The following is a 20,349-nucleotide window of genomic DNA, read 5'->3' on the forward strand; positions in this document are numbered from 1 at the left end:
CCACTTACAAGAAAACCACTCAAGTATAAACAAATCTCATAAAAAAAATACACAGATAAAGCCAAAATAATATACATCACTGCACTAGTATGTTCACCTGAGTAGACTGGCTGATCAAATACACTATAATGTACCAAAAGCCCTAAAGGAAGACCAAGGACCTAATAATTTGCATCAGCAAACATAAAAAAAAAAGACAAAGGTCAGGTGAAAACCAAAAAGGGAATGTACACTCTACAGAAGTATGGAAGAGTGGTGATTAAAAGGGTGGCAGTACAAAAGCAAGAATAAACATGTCCCTAGTCCGAAATGTGAAATAAGTGTTGGTTGTTGCAAAGGCCAGGAGGCACAACTTGCATCGCAGTACCAAATAAATCGGAGGCCACAGTAGGTTGAAGTATTGTTGCTGGATCCCTATAACAGAACATCAACCAGCTTTCCAGATATCATGGTTAAAAAGGGTGATGCCCTGGTTGAATCCACCAGGATAAAAAAAGAATCTGAACCAACCTAGCCAGATTTCTCCCTAAAGCTCATAGGGCTTTGCCTGAAGGTGCCAAAATTTCAGCTGAAGTTCCTTCAACCCACTAATCAATCTTACTATTACTAAATAATCTCACAAGCATACATTTTATCTATCTATCTATATCTCTGATGCCTATTCCCACCTAAAACTCCTTCAAGGGGGTGGTCCCGGCAATAGTCTCCATAACTAGTGAACTTTGCCTTTAGTGCCTCACCCTTAACAGGCCACCAGCAAAAGGCAACTGTAGCTAAATGTTGCAGAGGTTCCCCCCTAATGTTCCTACTGATTAAGTCAACTTAATGCATAAGCACAAGCACACAATCCTTCAAAACAACTGTGACATCTGGTGTACCATATTCTTCTATGTTGTCTATAACATTCTTATATCAACCTGTAAATACATTCTTAAAAGTAAACAAATAAAGGCAATCTTGAAATTGAAAATAAGGGCATTCACAGGTGTGGGATACAAAAGAAAATTACACAAGAAGGAGGCTGTGTATGTTATATAATGACAATAAGTTCAGTCAGAGATACTAAGATCAATTTTATGATGAGCTTTAGAATAGGAAATCATTAAAAACTGTACACAGAGATGTTAGGACTGTTTATACATTCAGAAAGAGTACAGAGAATAAAGTAAATATGAAACTCCAAGCAATTAAAAAACAAAAAACTCAAAATTACCTGAATCACTGTGGCACAATGACTCCTCTGCATCCCAATCTTCCATTTTTGCATTAGCAAAGAATATCAGCAGTCCTCTGACAACTTCATTCCATGAATCTTGGGTAAATGAGTGACAAGCTCTGGGGAAAGTACTTACAAACTCCAAAATTTTGCTGTCTGATTTTAAATACTTATTCAATAAATCAATTGGTTCAGCATGACTAGACATAGTACTCTTTAACATTGCTGTCCACTCATTTTTAAGTTGAAAACTAAATTCTTCCCAATCTTCCTTTCTACCTATTACAACAGGGATATTAGGATCAGCCTTTACAATTCTATGGAGGTATTCATGTGAATATGATGGTGTGTCTCCCTTTATCACATAAAAAGGTGAGACAGGAGCTAAGAAAACTGCTGAGTTTTCTTCTAAGTGCTCAGTAAGAGATGCTACAAATTCCTTGATTAGATGAGTTGCATTTTCTGCTGCACTTTTAAATGTGGTTTTTGTATGTCCAGGGTAGTCACCAAACTTCTTTACATCAAAGACCCTTACAGGTTTAGGGCATTTGAACATCGAACACTTTGGTTCATAATCCACTGGTGTAATCAAACAAGAGAGATCTGACAAGATAAACCAGAGGGTCTGATCCTGCCACTTCTTCTGGCACTTAAGGATGGTATTCATACCATCATCATCAAAACTTATGTTTTTGTACTCAAACTGTATTGGAAAGTATTTACTTAAGTCTTTTAACCCAGTGGAAATATCTCTATTACCCAGCACAATAATTTGCTGAAAGAGAGAGACAGCTTGATTTTGACCTTCTTGTTTCAATGATGATCCAGTGACCTGATACGGAAGATTAATAGGTACTGCACCGGCAGTTGGCAAGGCATGGCTGGGGGTATTCAAATCTTTAATGTTTCTAGGATGACCAAATGTCCCCTGAGGACATCTACTCAGGGCAAGTTTGATTATAGATTTCATCATTTTTATCCAAGGGATAAAAACAAAAGAATCATCAATATCTCTATTAATAAATATAAAATTACTTCCTTGGTTCATTTTTGTGAACTCTACCATCACAGAAGTTAAGCGATTTTTCACAGGTTTGATTACCAAATAGGACCAAGCCTCACAAAAACTATTATAAATTGTATGTAGAGCACTTAAAACTGCATTGTTGGCAGAGTAGGAATTATTCCTTGAAACAACACTATGTAGAACACGATGATCCTTAATTGCATCTTCCTGAATAACTGCAGCTGGTATAAGCGGTACCAACATGACAAGACTCTCGGGCCCCAGCTCCCGTTGCACAGTTTCCCTCAACAATTTAGCATGGGATATCATATCTGAAATTCTGTCGGTCACATCTTTTTCTGAGGGCTTTATACATCCTTCATATGAAATGGTTGTCAGTTGATTTACACATCCATAACGTTTACAATCATGATTGGGATGAACCTCAATAATACTATGGATGCCTAAAGGTAAAATCCACAATGTTTTGTTGGTCCTCTCGCTGTAACTGCGACATATTGCCTCAGGGACATCTTTAAAGCACAGGTTGTCTTCTGTTATCACAGTTACCTGAAAAAATATATAACCAGAAAGTCATCATCACTATCATAATTATTGATACCATTATCAACATTATAATTAGTACGATTATCATCATTATTATATTATCATAATTACATTTTTCATATATGCAGTTTCCCACATTAGCATGGTAGCATCAGGAATAAAGAAATCACCTTATTCACTCACATCCATCCTCTAACTCTCATGCATAATGCACCAAAACCCCAGCCACCTATCTCTCTATTAATGAAAAATCCATGGGCACCATCCATGGACTCCTTCAGATCTAAAATTGTGCTACAATTAGTATCAGGGACAGGATAGACTCTTCTTAAGCAAAAAATTCTTTAACAAAACTGTGCTCTTTTTCATTAACTGACAGTGGAACAGCTTCCACATTTTCCTGCTACTGGTGGTAGCACAGCCTTGGTCTGCAAGAGCCTGTGGAAAAATATCCTAGGTAACAACAAGACTTTCTTGAAAAGAGGTCCTGGGATAATCATAATGGAATAATCAAATATCCTGGAAACACTAGAAAACAACAGTACACTAATGGTGTCATATTTCAAAAGAAACATAAATAAAACTGAGGTGTCCTCCTTGTATTTACCTGAAAACATGAAAGCTCTTCCAAGTGATGTTTGTACAAAGCATTGGCGAAGATGACAACATGGTCAAAGAATGGCTCATCACCAGGTCTGGGGATAAATAATAGTCACAGAATGGTCTAACACATGGTATGAAATATAAATCTTAATTTCATTGCTAAATATTTATGTTGCAGTAATGAGTAGCTGGCAGGCAGCCAATGACCAGGGAGGTATATTACCAGTACTGCCTGCCTGGGTATTAGGAGGGCTAGCGACATCTGCTTAGTGAGTCAGCACTTCAGTGGGTGTCAAGTTGCACTCCTCTGACCCAAGTAGTTGTCTTTTCTTTCTGCCTCACTAACATGTCGACCACTGGCATTCTGTCCACACACATACAATCTTTCCTTGTCATATGTAACACTTGACAAGACTTAACTCTCACAGCTCATTCTTCCTGACTCTAGATTTTCTTGTGGTGAGCACCATATATTAGCCCTACCTTTTGGCAAAATGGTAGGATCAATAAATAGAAGTAGGAGGTAGGAACATCTAGGAAGGAGCATTAGGTTGGAGCCTCTGTAAACACTGTGCTATACTTGCCCTCTGCCACTGGCCTATTGAGGGTGAAGGACAAAAGGCTAAGAAGTAGCAATGGAATTCTTTAGTTATGGAGACTCTGTTGCCATGGCCACCCCTTTGAGAGAATTTCAATTGGAACAGGCATCAGAGATACAGACAGATAGATAGATAGATATACAGACAGACAGACAGACAGTAATGAGCATGGGAAGATATGAAAGTGCAAGAGTTAACCTGTACAGAATACAACATTTCAGAGAAACTACGCCATTTACTGCAACAACCATGTTTATCTAAATAAACATCTATACTAAATGACTGCAAGAAATGGTATTACACCACAGTTACCAAAGCATTTCACTTTACTGCATCATTCCAGAAAATCATAACAAACTTGAAACAACGACCACATATGCACTCATACTGATAGAAATGTGCTATGCTAGGTTCTACTGATCACTTGGTAGACAATGCCTTTCACTCACCATGTTATGAATTCATCACATTTCTTTATAATTGAGTTACATGTGAGGGACGCATAAAATACATATATAATGATAAAGATATGATTTGGGCCTCTTTCAGATTTAGGTGTGCCTATTTCCATACAACTGTTTGGAGAACACTTGCCTTTTCTTGATCTTTTTAATCATTATTATTCACAATCAAATGTGGTTCCTAAGAAATAATATTGTCAGATATATCGCTACCTCGCTAACGTGGGAAATGGCGAATGGTATGAAAAAAATAAATAAAAAAATGAGGCTTCTATTTCACTGCAGAAAAAGCAGTACAAAAGGTAATTCACACACTTTTACTTAGTGTATAATTGACATTACTTTTCTTACTTAATAGTTTTTACTAATATGGTTTTAGGGAGTATTAATACTGGACAGAAGATATAATACTTCTTTCAAAGCTAAAAAAATTAATACAAGAGGTGATTTAGATAATTTCATTTTTTGGGGGGAAGATAAATGACAATGAAAACTCATATCTATCTATATGTCTAATGACATTCCCTTCAGGAACTCCCGTAAAAGGGTTGCCACAGCAAGAATCTATGTTCCTACTGACTACTTCTATCTAATGCTCTTGCCTACGTTCCCATTTACTAATTCAAATTAATTCCCCCACCAATTGTTTCCTACTTACTACTTCTACCTAATGCTCCAGCCTAATGCTGCTACCAACTACTTCTATCTATTGCTCTAATCATTTTGACAAGAGGTAGCGCTGGAACATAACGCTTACTGCAGGAAAATCTAGAGTTACAAAGAAAGAGTTCTGTGAGTAAAGTGTTGTCAAGTGTTATGAGTGAAAAGGAGAGATTGAGGACAGAATGCCAGCAGTCCACATGTGGGTAAGGCAAAGAGAAAAGACAGCCACCTGAGTCAGAACAGTGCAACTTGAAAATCACTAAAGTGTTGGCTCACTACACACCCATCATTAAACCTCCCGATACTTAGGCAGGTAGTACCAGTAAGATACCTCCCTGGTGAATGGCGGCCTATCAACCACTATACAACAATGGAAACTTCTCCATGCTCATTTCTATACCCCCTTCAATATAATCATTGTGATTCTTTAGATGCAAGAACCAGACTTGAGGGGTACAGTCCAATTTTGGTTTAATACATGCTTTACCTCATGACTATACTACACAGTGCAATTAACTTAAAACATTTCATGATTCTACCATGAACAATGCCTGTTAATTTTGTGAAAACCAAGATTAAAGGTTATGATAATCTAACTGTAAGTTTGCCTAAAACACAGGACATCCCCTGGGATCCACATAGCACCAATAAATACCAACCTGATTTGTTGAGTAAAATATTCAACTGTTCCACTCAAAGAATACCATACTTTATCAACAATACCAGAAAATATCTTTGATTTACCCTCAGATGTGTAAGGAATACTATACATTCTTTAATGAAAATATGGTCATCTTGCTCTTGGTAGTACCCTGATGTAACTCAAGTGCCCTAAATATAATACTGTATCATGTATCAAATCACTGAGCAAAATATCATCATGCACAGCATCGTTCTTCATTGCTGTACTCAGTAATGTCCAATCTCTATTAAAAAAAAATCTGAGCACTGACCTTTTATCTATGATTCCATTATTTGAGTAGCCCCCCAACTGGTCTGATATTGTCTGTAAATGAAAATCACATCTTAGTAAACTAAACTAAATACATAAAACAAGTATACAGTTAGATTTCCACCTTCAACATAACATATGCAATAGGTGAATTGAAATAACCTCTGCCTGCTTGAGGTTACACCACTAGTGAAAAGTCACTTTGACAAGGATATCACTGTCAACTAACTAAATAGATTACAGTAATGTCATACCTTCACGTATCCTACATCAACCCAATGACAGATTGTTGCCTTCCCCCTCCCTCCATACCACACTGATCGATTCATTCTGTTCTATTTACAGTCCTCACCCTCCTGAGTGTCCAAACCCTGATGCCACCAATCCTCCTTTACCCAGTGCTTTTATCTCTTTTTGATCTTCCCCTCTGGTTGCTATCTTTTCTTTTTGCCTCACATATTGGCTACCGACATTTAAATCCACAAACAAACAATCTCCCCATATCACAAGTAACAAGTCATGACTCATAACACTTGTTCTTTATAACTAGATCTTTCTGCAGTGAAAACTACATGCTAGCTCTGCCTTTTGGCAAACATTTCATTGTACGTGCTTCCAAGTGCCACAGATACTCTGTCAGTTTCTTCACACATCATTTCCATATGTCCAGTCCATTTCAATAAAACCTCAGCTCTCCCCACTCAGACTGCACTTAATACTACAATATACTCTTGCACTACCATTCTCCACATGATCAACATGTCTAACATCAGGTTAAAGTCTGACAACCAATAATGGACAGACTGATGATGGATAATAACAGAGGATAAAGCAGTCCCCAAGTGTATGCAATGATACATAGGCAACAAAATGATTTCATCAGTGATATGATAAAATTCCAATCATGCACTCACTCTTTCCATTTCAGTCCTTCATCTGCAAATACATCTTTCTATAATACATGGCAGAGCATTGTAAAAACAAGTCTCGCTACTCTTTGTAAACCACAACAAAAAATCCTTCTAACCACAAAGATATCCATCCAGCAAATATTTTTGAAGAGCATGAATGTTGTTCAAATCATCATACTAGAAACACTTATGTAAGCTCTAAATGGATATCATATACATGAGGTAGGGATACAGTGAAGGAGTGTGTAACAGTATATAACAAACTTTCTAACATATGTTCCTTAAACCTGAGCTCAAAAGGCTAGCAATGATAACAACTCCAAGGGACAAGAGAAACACATAACCTTTTGGCATGAAAAGTCAATTTTTGGTGTTAACCTGCTCTTGTAAGAGCACTGACACTAAATGAAACTCCTTGCACAATTTCTACACAGGCACCAATAGCTTCAATCGTCTTCAGTGTACATAACTACGACTGTAATGCTATCAAATCTCCAGAGAATTACATACTTGGAAAATAAAACTTTATAGGTTATACATATTTTCAATTACCTAGTAAGTACCTTAAGTGCTCAATAAACGTAGCACATGCTTACAGAAGCAACCATTACTCATATGATGCTGTAATGTTTAAAAATTAAATAAAATGTTAGTACCTACTATCTGGAAAACTCATAAATCTAGCAATGGCTCAGCTTAGGCCTAAAAACAACCTGATGTAAGATATCAGTGCACTCAAGTGGTTAAATGACATACACACAACAGCACCAAAAAATTCTAAAATAAAAAGAATGCTTCTACTTAAATAAGTATAATCTTCAGAAAGGTATTATCAAGAGTGAATGAATACATAAAGATCTAAAAAGATCAAGACATACAATAAATACATACCTTATTAATTGATGCAATGTCCACTTTGGCACTGGATGTAGTGTCTGGTGCTTTACTAGATACCAAAGTAGTAACTACAGAATCTGTGCTTTTTGATATGATGGTTTCTTTCACAACTTAGATGCAACGATTCACCATTGAAAGCTAAGGCATATTCTGAATTCACAAAAGTGAGTGCTGTTATATCTGACTACTTTAAAACAAGATTTTGCCTTACCTTCTTTGAAAATGGACCAACTACGGCAGTGGTTGTCAATGGACCAGCATTTGCTGCAGACTCAGTATCTAATGGAATGATTAGTTCTTGTTTAGAATTTGCACTTTTGCTTACCAATGATTCTGCACTCTTAGATTTCAGAGCAACATCTACTATCTTTCCAGTTCCTGCTGTAGCAACAGGTGTCTTCCCAGTACTTGCTGTGGTGGTTGTCTTCCTAGAGCTTGCTGTGGTGACTGTTGTCTCTCCAATACTTGCTGTAGTGACTGCTGTCTTTCCAGTATTGGCTATAGTAACTGTTGTCTTCCCAGTGGTGACTGGTGTCTTCCCAGTGTTCGCTGTGGTTACTGCTGTCTTCACAGTACTTCCTGTGGTCACTTTTGCCTTTTCAGTACTCAGTATGGTAACTGTTATCTCCTTATTTGCCTTTTTAGTACTTGTGGTGGCAACACCTGTCTTCCCAGTGCTTGCTGTAACTGTTGTCTCCCCAGTATTTGCTGTGGTGACCCTTGTCTTTTCAGTGCTCGTTGTGGCAACACCTGTCTTCCCAGTGCTTGCTGTGGTAACTGTTGTCTCCCCAGTATTTGCTGTGGTGACCCTTGTCTTTTTAGTACTCGTGGTGGCAACACCTGTCTTCCCAGTGCTTGCTGTGGTAACTGTTGTCTCCTCAGTACTTGCTGTGGTGACCTTTGTCTCCCCAGTACTGACTGTCGTGACCTTTGTCTTCCCAGTATTTGCATTGGCAACTACTGTCTTCCCAGGATTTAATGTAGTAAATGTTGTCTTCCCAGTACTTGCTGTAGTGACTGTCTTCCCAGAGTTCGCTGTGGTAACTGCTGTCTTCACAGTACTTCCTATGGTCACTTTTGCCTTTTCAGTACTCAGTGTGGTAGCTGTTATCTTCATATCATTTGCTGTAGTGACCTTTGCCTTTTCAGTACTCATGGTGGCAACACCTGTCTTCCCAGTGCTTGCTGTGGTAACTGTTGTCTCCCCAGTACTTGCTGTGGTGACCTTTGTCTCCCCAGTACTTACTGTGGTGACCTGTGTCTTCCCAGTATTTGCAGTGGCAACTACTGTCTTCCCAGGATTTAATGTAATAAATGTTGTCTTCCCAGTACTTGCTGTAGTGACTGTTGTCTTCCCAGAGTTCGCTGTGGTAACTGCTGTCTTCACAGTACTTCCTATGGTCACTTTTGCCTTTTCAGTATTCAGTGTGGTAGCTGTTATCTTCATATCATTTGCTGTGGTGACCTTTGCCTTTTTAGTACTCGTGGTGGCAACACCTGTCTTCCCAGTGCTTGCTGTGGTAACTGTTGTCTCCCCAGTATTTGCTGTGGTGACCCTTGTCTTTTCAGTACTTGTAGTGACAACACCTGTCTTCCCAGTGCTTGCTGTGGTAACTGTTGTCTCCCCAGTATTTGCTGTGGTGACCTTTGTCTTTTTGGTACTCATAGTGGCAACACCTGTCTTCCCAGTGCTTGCTGTGGTAACTGTTGTCTCCCCAGTACTTACTGTCGTGACCTTTGTCTTCCCAGTATTTGCATTGGCAACTACTGTCTTCCCAGGATTTAATGTAGTAAATGTTGTCTTCCCAGTACTTGCTGTAGTGACTGTTGTCTTCCCAGAGTTCGCTGTGGTAACTGCTGTCTTCACAGTACTTCCTATGGTCACTTTTGCCTTTTCAGTATTCAGTGTGGTAGCTGTTATCTTCCTACTATTTGCTGTGGTGACCTTTGCCTTTTCAGTACTTGTGGTGGTAACACCTGTCTTCCCAGTGCTTGCTGTGGTAACTGTTGTCTCCCCAGTATTTGCTGTGGTGACCTTTGTCTTTTCAGTACTCATAGTGGAAACACCTGTCTTCCCAGTGCTTGCTGTGGTAACTGTTGTCTCCCCAGTATTTGCTGTGGTGACCTTTGTCTTTTCAGTACTTGTGGTGGTAACACCTGTCTTCCCAGTGCTTGCTGTGGTAACTGTTGTCTCCCCAGTATTTGCTGTGGTGACCTTTGTCTTTTCAGTACTCATAGTGGAAACACCTGTCTTCCCAGTGCTTGCTGTGGTAACTGTTGTCTCCCCAGTACTTGCTGTGGTGACCTTTGTCTCCCCAGTACTTACTGAGGTGACCTTTGTCTTCCCAGTATTTGCTGTGGCAACTACAGTCTTCCCAGTATCTAATGTAGTAAATGTTGCCTTCCCAGAACTTGCTGCAGAGACTCTTGTCTTCCCAGTGTTTACTGTGGTTACTGTTGTCTTCACAGTACTTCCTGTGGTCATTTTTGTCTTTTCAGTACTCATAGTGGCAACACCTGTCTTCCCAGTGCTTGCTGAGGTAACTGTTGTCTCCCCAGTATTTGCTGTGGTGACTTTTGTCTTTTCAGTACTCATAGTGGCAACACCTGTCTTCCCAATGCTTGCTGTGGTAACTGTTGTCTCCCCAGTACTTGCTGTGGTGACCTTTGTCTCCCCAGTACTTACTGAAGTGACCTTTGTCTCCCCAGTATTTGCATTGGCAACTACAGTCTTCCCGGTATCTAATGTAGTAAATGTTGCCTTCCCAGAACTTGCTGTAGAGACTCTTGTCTTCCCAGTGTTCACTGTGGTTACTGTTGTCTTCACAGTACTTCCTGTGGTCATTTTTGCCTTTTCAGTACTCAGTGTGGTGGCTGTTATCTTCCTATTATTTGCTGTGGTGACCTTTGTCCTTTCAGCACTCATAGTGGCAAAACCTGTCTTCCCAGTGCTTGCTGTGGTAACTGTTGTCTCCCCAGTACTTGCTGTAGTGACCTTTGTCTTCCCAATATTTGCTGTGGCAACTACTGTCTTTCCAGAACTTGCTGTGGTGACTGTTGTCTTTCTAGTACTTGCTGTGGTGTCTGCTGCCTCCCCAGTACTTACAGCAGTGACTGTTGGATTCCCAGTATTTGCTATGACGACTACTGCCTTCCCAGTACTTGCTGTGGTGACTTTTGCCTTCCCTGAACTCGTTGTACCAACTGCTGTCTTTCCAGTACATGCCAAGGTGACTGTTGTCTCCCCAGTGCTTGCCGTGGTGACTTTTGGCTTCCCCATACTCACTGTAGCAACTGCTGTCTTCCCAATACTTGCAGTGGTGACTGCAGTCTTCCCAGCACTTGCTATGGTGACTGTTGTTTCCTCATGACTTACTGTGGTGACTTTTGGCTTCCCAGTACTCGCTGTGATGACCGGTGTCTTCCCAGTACTTCCGGTAGTGACTTTTGGCTTCACAGTACCTGCTGTGATGCCTACTGTGCCCCCAGTACTTATTGTGGTAACTTTTGGCTTCCCAGTACCTTCCGTGATGACTTTTGGCTTTCCAATACTCATTGTGGTGACAGCTGTTTTCACAGTACTTAACATGGTAACTGCTGTCTCACCAGGACTTGTAGTGTCTTTTGGCTTCCCAGTACTCACTGTGACATCTGTTGGCTTCCTAGAACTTGCTGTCGTGACAGTTACATCCTCAGTTCTTGCTGTGGTGACAACTGGTTCCCCAATACTCACTGTGGAAACTGTTGTCTTCCCAGTATTTGCTGTGGCAAAGGTTTCCTTGGTACTTGCTGTCGAGATTTCTAGCTTTCCAGTACTCACTGTGGCAACCGTTCTCTTCTCAGTACTTGCTGTGGTGACTTTTGGTTTCCCAGGTGTCACTGAGGAAACTGCTGTCTCCCCAGTAACAGCTGTTGTGACTTTTGGCTTCTCAGTATTCAATGCAATAACTGTTGTCTTCCAAGCACCTGCTATGGTGACTGCTGTCTCCTCAGCACTTGCTGTGGTGATGTTTGTCTTCCTATTGCTCAATTCAGTGACTGCTGGCTTCCCTGTACTTACTTTAGTGACTGCTGTCTCCTTTGTACTTGTTGTAGTGACTTTTGGCTTCACAGTATTAACTGTGGAAACACTTGTGTTCTCAGAATTTGTAGTGGCAACTGTTGTTTCCTCAGTACTTGCTGTGGTGACTTCTGGCTTTTCAGTGCTCACTGTGATAAAATTTGTCTTCCTGGTACTTGCTGTGGTGATGTCTGTCTCCTCAGTACTTGCTGTGGTGACTTCAAGCATCCCAGTAATCACTGTACCAACTGCTGTCTTCCCAGTACTTGCTGTGGAGACTGATGCCTCCTCAGTACTTGCTGTGGTGACCTTTGGCCTCCCAGTACTCACTGTAGTGACTATTCTCTTCATAATACTTGCTTTGGAGACTGCTGTCTCCTTACCACAAGCTCTGAATGTTGTTGTCCCGGTGCTTGCTGATGGGGTTAATGTCTCCTCATTTGTTACTGCTGTCTTTCCAATTCTAACTGTGGTGATTGCTGTCTTTCCAGTTGTTGCTGTGGTGTCTTCTGTCTTTACAAAACTTCCTGTTTTGTCTAACTTCCCAGAACCTGCAGTGGTAACTTGTATTTCTCCAGAACTTGTGGTGACATGTATCTCTTCAGTGCTTCCTGTGTTAGCAATGGTATTTCCAGTAAATGATGTGGGTACCACTGTGTTTACATTTCCTGCTGATGTGACAGCTAGTTTTCCAATATTTGTGAAGGCTAGTGTCTTCTCATCACTTACTGTGGCAAGTGCTCCCTCTGCAATGCTTAATTGAGTAGCTGGTGCATTTCCAATACCAGATTTAGTTAATGACAACATTTCAGAACTGGCTATTGCATGTGATGTTATCATACTATTAGCTTTGGTGACTAATGTCATTTCATCACTTTCTCTAGTGACTGCAGTCTCTCCATTTGTAACTGAGTCTGATGTTTTTCCAGTATCTGATCCAGAGACTTTTACCTCACTGCTATCTGTCATGCAACTAACAAGTTCTGATCTATTAGCATTTGCAGTGGTGACACTTTTGACAACTTGTGCAATCTCTCCTTTAGAAATGCTAGACTTTCCATCATCAGTTTTTGAAAGGGATATTGGAATATCTACTTCTGCTGCTGAATCAGATTCTGATAGCATTTTCAAATCTTTTTTTGACACGAATGACTTTGCAATATCAACTCCCGTTATAAACTTTAAAGGGTGAGCACTTCTGGTGGATTTTGCAGTGTCATCTCCCTTGATGGATTCTGATGCATTGTCTTTATTCAAAACAGATTTTTCAGTAAATGATATATTTATAAAGGAACATGCAGCATCAGCTTCAACATCCTCCCTTGTTGCATCAGTTTTTGTTACAGGTGACATCAAAGATTTAACTGTATAACTGGGTGTGGATTTTGTAAATTCAGTTCTTGATTCTACCATACCAGACTCTTGCTTAGTGGACTGCACTGGACTTTTAACTATCATGGCATCTGCAACATGATGTACAGTTGTGGCTGAATCTGACAAATCAAGATCATCAGTGCTGGATACTGAAAAATCAGTTATTGCAGTAAACTGTGTATTATCAACGTCTTTTGTATCAGACTTAATAGTATTAGCCACTGCCAGTGTGGATTTTTGTACAGTAATTTCTTCTACGGTGTTGTTTACAGTGACAGATTTTGTAATGGCTTCTCCAGAATAAGTTTCATTATTGCATTTTGTTTTAGCTGAATGTGTACCATCAAATCCTGGAGTTGCAGTGGACTCTGCATTCTTTCTAGACAAATGTGTATCATCACACCCTGAATCTTTTGTGTTAAGTTTAACTATCTCTGCTTCAACTTTACTAGATTTAGCAATTCCTGTTCCAGATTCTGCAGCACTAGCTCTGCTTTGAGGTGATTTTACCCTAACAGTTTCAGTAAAGGCTTCTAATGTATCAGTTTTTATATGTACAGCACGATCACCTGTAGTAATATCAACTGGAGGATGGCATTTTGCCAAGTCAGTGGCAGGTTTTGCAAAATCAGATATTCTGCATGATTCTGCAGCATCAACTTGTGCAATATATGTTGCAGCAGTTATTTTTGTGGATCTTACCCTCGTAACATGCCTGTGTGTGGCTGGAGATAGTTCACTGCTATTCTTCCCTACCAAAATTTCATTATCTTCACATTGAGCAGTTGGTGATTCTTTTTTCATAACATCAGCAGCTTTCATATTCAACTGTGAGTATTTTCTTTCTACCAATCGTTCCGAATGTCTTTGATCTTCTGAAATCTTCAAAGGCTTCAAATTTTTTTCCTTAGACACCAACTGAAAGAAAAATATCATATTCATCAATCACGAGATCAAATTAAAAGTAATTCTTCCCATATGGTGAGGGGAAACTAAATACCTATCTCTTTTGGGCATTACATTACCCTAAATCACAAAAAATGTAAAAAGACAATGCAACTACGTGGGTTAACAAAGCTGACGAACTTAAAGGATGTAGCTTATTACATTATCAGGCTACATAAAAGCATTGTTCCAGAGACTTGTTTTGAGACATCAGAGATTTGCAGGACAAATCAATGAAAAATTAATGGTTAAAAAACACAGTAATCTGAAGATAAAAATCTGTGTTTTCAATCTGGTTATTTCATTGTTTTCAACTGCTTCCCAATTCACAAAAATGATTGTGGTAGAGTGAACTTCCACTTATCCATAACTTATTCAACCTAAAGACCTCAAACAATAGCATCATTCCATTTTCCACATTACAGCACTATTCAGTCCCTGTACGACTGCAAACCCTAAACAAAAGTACCATTATTCAAGAAATCATCTGTAGAAAGGATGCTTTTTACCAAATTCATAAAATCACTAAATAATTAATGAGTCAATACTTCCTACAAATTCTAGTAACAGGATAGTTATGGGATGATAATCCTTAACTCCCCCTCCAGACCTGTTTTAACACAATTCCAATTAGAACATGTTATATGCTCTTCCCCAAGCAACTTTTCCCATTAATGGAAACATTACAGACATTTATTTATTTCATTATACTTAATCGCTGTTTCCCACATCAGCGAGGTAGCGCCAGGAAACAAATAAAGAATAGCTCAACCACTCATATACACATATATATATACATAAGTGCCCATACATGCACATATACATATCAACATGTACATACATATACATACAAAGACATATACATATAGACACATGTACATATTCATACTTGCTTGCCTTCATCCATTCCTGTAGCTACCCTGCCACACAGGAAATAGCATTCACCCCTACCCTTCAGCAAGGTGATGCCAGGAAAACAGACAAAAAGGCCACATTCGTTCATACTAAGTCTTCAACTATCATGTGTAATGCAGGGAAACCACAGCTCCCTTTCCACATCCAGGTCCCACTGACTTTTTCATGGTTTTACCCCAGACATTTCAACTGCCCTGGTAAAGTCCACTGACAGCACATCAACCCCATATACCACATCGTTCCAAATCACTCTATTACTTGCGTAACTTTCACCCTCCTGCATATTCAGGCCCTGATTGCCCAAAATCTTTTTCAGTCCATCCTTCCACCTCTAATTTGGTCTCCTGCTTCTCCTTGTTCCCTCCATCTCTGACACATATATCCCCTTTGTCAACCTTACCTCACTCAATCTCTCCACATGTCCAAACCATTCCATCACACCCACTTCTTCTCTCTTAACCACACTCCTTTTATTACCACGCATCTCTCTTATCCTTTCATTACTTACCCGATCAAACCACCTCACACCACACACTGTCCTTAAACATTTCATTTCCAACACATCTACCCTCCTCCATACAACCCTATCTATAGCCCATACCTTGCAACCGTATAATATTGTTGGAACTACTAATCCTTCAAAAGTAACCATTTTTGCTCTCCGAGATAACATTCTCTCCTTCCACACACTCTTCATCGCTCCTAGAACCTTTGCCTCCTCCCCCAACCTGTGACTCACTTCCACTTCCATGATGCCATTCGCTGCCAAGTCCACTCCCAGATATCTAAAACACATTGCTTCCTCCAACCTTTCTCCATTCAAACTTACATCCCAATTAACTTGTCCCTCAACCTTGCTGAATCTAATAACCTTCCTCTTATTCACATTTACTCTCAACTTTCTCCTTTCACACACTTCCAAACTCAGTCACCAACCTCTGCAGTTTCTCACTTGGATCTGCCACCAGTGCTGTATCATCAGTGAATAGCAACTGACTCACTTCCCAGGCTCTCTCATCCCCAACTGACAGCATACTTGCCCCTCTCTCCAAAACTCTTGCATTTACCTCCCTAACCATTCCATCCATAAACAAATTAAACAACCTTGGAGACATGACACACCACTGCCACAGACTGACCTTCAATGGGAACCAGTCACTCTCCTCTCTTCCTACTCGCACACATGCCTTACATTCTTGATAAAAACTTTTCACAGCTTCTAACAGCTTACCTCCCACACCATATACTCTTAAGACCATCCACAAAGCATCATTATCAACCTTGTCATATGCCTTCTCCAGATCCATAAATGCCACATACAACTCCATCTGTTTGTCTGAATATTTCTCACACACATTTTTCAAAGCAAACATCTGATCAACATACCCTCTACCATTTCTGTCCCTTTTATTTGCCTTCGAACAATACACAGAAGATACATAGGTAATATTCTTTCTCCTCTATCCCAAGGGGTATGCTTTCAGGATGCCCTCCTAAATGGTTTACACAGATACATCTAAACAATTCAGTAGATAGTGTGATATTCAAGCACCACATAATGAGCCCTACTTATCTTCTTCAGTATTTTTAGGGTACTCTCATAATATTCTCTCTCCAGCACTGGGATATCTTAAAATCTGCATTGCACTTACCTTGACAGGTGTCCTTGTGCTTGGTGTATCTGTGTGAACTACAAAATTGGTTGTTTCAGCTTTTCTAGACCTTGCTTGATGAGGTGACTTGGGAGAAGACTGGAGACACTGAATATTACTAAGTAAATCTTGCAATTTTGATGTATTAGCTGAATCACTAACTTCTTTATTAAGCCTGGTTTCCACACACTCCTCAGACTTTGCTGAAATGGATTCATTATAGGACATCTTTCTTTGTTTGGAAGGGACACAGGCTAGCTTTTGAGAACTCAAATCCAGAGTCCTTTTGACTGGGGTTTTGGCTGAAACTTCCGGCGTGGTACTGAGTGACAGCCGAGCACTTCGAGTCCTACTTTGACTAACACCTGAAGTGTCAGCAGCAGATCCCAGATCACCTGAACTAGGAGACTTTGTAACAGACACACTTGTCTTAGGCAACGATAAAACAACTGGAGATGAAAAGGATGTTCCTTGTCTTGTACAACCATGGAAAATATGAGATGAAGTAATACCACTCTTTCTCTTTTCTCTTGTCTTTGCCTGTTGAGGCATTGCAGCTCAATACTAATGATACCCTACAATGAAAAAACATATATACGTAGTTTACTATCAAAAATATAGAAGAATATAAAATTCTATTTAATGCAGCCATATCTAAAAAAAAAAATTAATCTATAATAACAGCTTAATGATTCTGTACCTAAAAACTAAACATCAACATGAGTACACATGACATTCAGTCCTCCATATTACAAGCATCAATAAAAAACATGCCCACAGATTACTTACAAGCATAAACATACATGGAACACACATGTTTGTATCAAATTCCAAGCCAAGATAACGGATGCCTTGGCCACCACTCTGCCATATCCTATAACATAAACATCACCTACAGCATAAACACACATGGGACACACACATGCTCATAACACATATTGCAGATCAACCTTCCACAACAAACATAACTGACAAAACCTAATCACTGTGCTGTAATGACTTGACAACACTAACAATGACTCCTGTCATTTGTAAGGACTTTTCGTTATCTTTTCTTACTCCCTTTCATTAACCTCTTCATATGTTCAGTTAAGACTCAACCTTGATGTGGACTTTTGTCCAAGACTACAGCCTCCAAAATAAAAAAAATTCACTTGTTCATAAATTCTAAGTGTCAGTATGTTTCAATGTATAATGAATAAGTAATAAAACAAGATACTGAGTTATGAATCATCAATAACTATATTCACAGTAATAATAAGGGTGGTCCAAGATCATGAAAGTACATAAACATCCTCAAAAGCAATACAAATATATGGACCAAAGTGGACATTATCCAACTATAATGGGCAAGTGCACTAAAACACTATATAAGTACTGAGATAATACCACCACCTGGTGAAACGTGACTGTTTCTAGCACTTACTGCTATCTTACCAATACACTTCCACGACAAGTTTCTTATTTCTCCTCGGTTAAATCAGGGGCTTATATCACTTGTTCTTTCATCTCATGAGAAATAGTTTTTTACCTTTATCAATTAACTATTTACAATGTCTCGGTGTTTGGGCGACCAATGTGGTGATAGCACTAAGGCAAAATAATCATCTTTTCTTGGACTACAAATGCTATCTTTTTCATATCAAACATAATTCTTACAGCTCATTTGAACATCCTAATCACTGAATTATTTTGGTCCAGCCTTGCTAATTTCAGCCAATTTCAGTTGATACTGGCATATTTTTGGGTTTTGATGTACAGGTACCAGGGCTCTGTAATATCAAATTTCAGGAAACAGTGAAATCCCTAAGAATAACCACACTTATATCAAAGGCTAAGGAGAGATATGATGGAAAATTGTACGAAGTGGAATGCAAAATAAGATTATGGACAGGGGCAGACAATGTTACACGAGGTCGTGAAAAGTTCTTCAAATACCGACACAAGTTAAATATTGGAACAAACTCACTGAGCCACAAAGCAGTTGATTTATTAACCCGTTTACCCACATTATAGTCGAAGCCAAAACGACGAAGACTTCTAATTAGGTATACTACATTCGGGTGTGAACAAGTAATTCTTTAGAATCAATTGTTAATGTGCTGACCAGACTGGACCGGAATTATAATTAGGATCAGTAGGAGCTGGTGCCATAGGTGTACATCGCCTCCTACCAGGCAATTCAGCAATGTAACTTATGTAGGTGCCAGCACCATCCCCTGACCACCACCAGGACGGACACGATGGTGTTTTAACACTAAAAAATACCACATACCCACACGTTATACAATCATACACATGTACTAACCTCTCTCTCTCTCTCTCCTTATTTTGGCCTGTGTGACCTCTAACTTAGTCGTAAGTCCATTAAGACTCACTAGTGGACGTCGTATACACGTTCAATCCCGCCTGACTCAGGTTTGTTATGATACGAGCGAGGCCAGAGGATTTCGTCGCGTTCAGAACATATTCAACTTTCGTTTCTATATACGTATAAATATATATATATATATATATATTGTAAGTCTGCACTACACTGAAACAAATATCACTTTCAAATGTAATAGATTTTTCTATAAGGTATATCCTTTCACTTATAAATCAAGGAAAACAAGTCCCAGAAAACGAAGTCTGGACTCAGTAAGGAGAAAGAATTGTTGGATGAAAAGGTAAAGGTGACACCATGTTGTCAACAAGCTTATAAGTAATGAGTATATTTGTTATTCCTGTCGTAGACAATGATCATTAGAGTAACTAAGGAAAATTGGGATGATTACGGTTGTTCATTAATTGTCAATACTCAACGCAACGATCCTTAGATATAAAACTACGAACATTCTGCTGCTCTGACTTCTAATTCCTGCCTTTACATCTCCAATTCCCACTTCATTTAGGATAGTGAGTTGTACATTCTTCTCTCAGCTCATCAGTATGGCTTTCACGGGTTATGATCCACTGGTGATGTCTGATCATCCACTACGAGGCTAGGGAATCCAGTGCTACAACCCTTGTTTTATCGAACTTTTTTGACAGGGAGTAACACCAAGGTTTAATCTTAGATATCCCGTCTTTTCAGCTTTCTACCCTCACCTTATTTTCTCACATCTAGCTCCCTCTGTGACCAGTTTATCTCCGTAACCGTCGATGGCTCAAACCTCCACCTGTTCCCCTCTCAAATATGGCGGGGTCCTGCCCGGTTCTCTTACTTTCCATCGACAATTTCCTTTTCTTCAATAGTTGATCAAATACGCCCATAGGCTTTTTGTTTATGTCAATTTATTACTCTACAGGATTTTTGTCTTTATCAATTTATTCCGCTCAAGGAGCGACAGACCTAGTACATGAAAAGCTGTCTTTATACAAGTGACTAGTGACTCGCAGACACGCCGTTTATTACACGGCTGTGCACCGCACACTTAAAACCCACCAAAGAGGGGGGCTCACATTGAGTGGGTCTGTGTTATGAGGCGTGAGGTGGTAAGTTGTGTTATGAGGTACGAGGCGACAGGCGGGGGCGTCTCATAAGAA

At 39.5% G+C, this 20,349-nt stretch overlaps 1 protein-coding gene across 1 annotated transcript in view; it reads right to left on the reverse strand.

Moving 5' to 3' along the window:
* Nucleotides 1-19,252, reverse strand: part of LOC139747105 (uncharacterized) — a 40,791-nt gene extending 21,539 nt beyond the window's left edge. The window contains exons 1-6 of the mRNA XM_071658926.1: nucleotides 19,130-19,252; nucleotides 16,822-17,396; nucleotides 8,201-14,227; nucleotides 6,069-6,121; nucleotides 3,397-3,484; nucleotides 1,214-2,792 (exon numbers count right to left, since the gene is read on the reverse strand). Of these exons, the coding sequence (XP_071515027.1) occupies nucleotides 1,214-2,792; nucleotides 3,397-3,484; nucleotides 6,069-6,121; nucleotides 8,201-14,227; nucleotides 16,822-17,373 (8,299 nt within the window). The 5' untranslated portion in view covers nucleotides 17,374-17,396; nucleotides 19,130-19,252. The remainder of the gene's footprint in view (nucleotides 1-1,213; nucleotides 2,793-3,396; nucleotides 3,485-6,068; nucleotides 6,122-8,200; nucleotides 14,228-16,821; nucleotides 17,397-19,129) is intronic.
* Nucleotides 19,253-20,349: the final 1,097 nt, after the last annotated feature.

Source organism: Panulirus ornatus, chromosome 67 (assembly GCF_036320965.1).
Source record: "Panulirus ornatus isolate Po-2019 chromosome 67, ASM3632096v1, whole genome shotgun sequence".
NCBI classification, from domain to species: domain Eukaryota; kingdom Metazoa; phylum Arthropoda; class Malacostraca; order Decapoda; family Palinuridae; genus Panulirus; species Panulirus ornatus.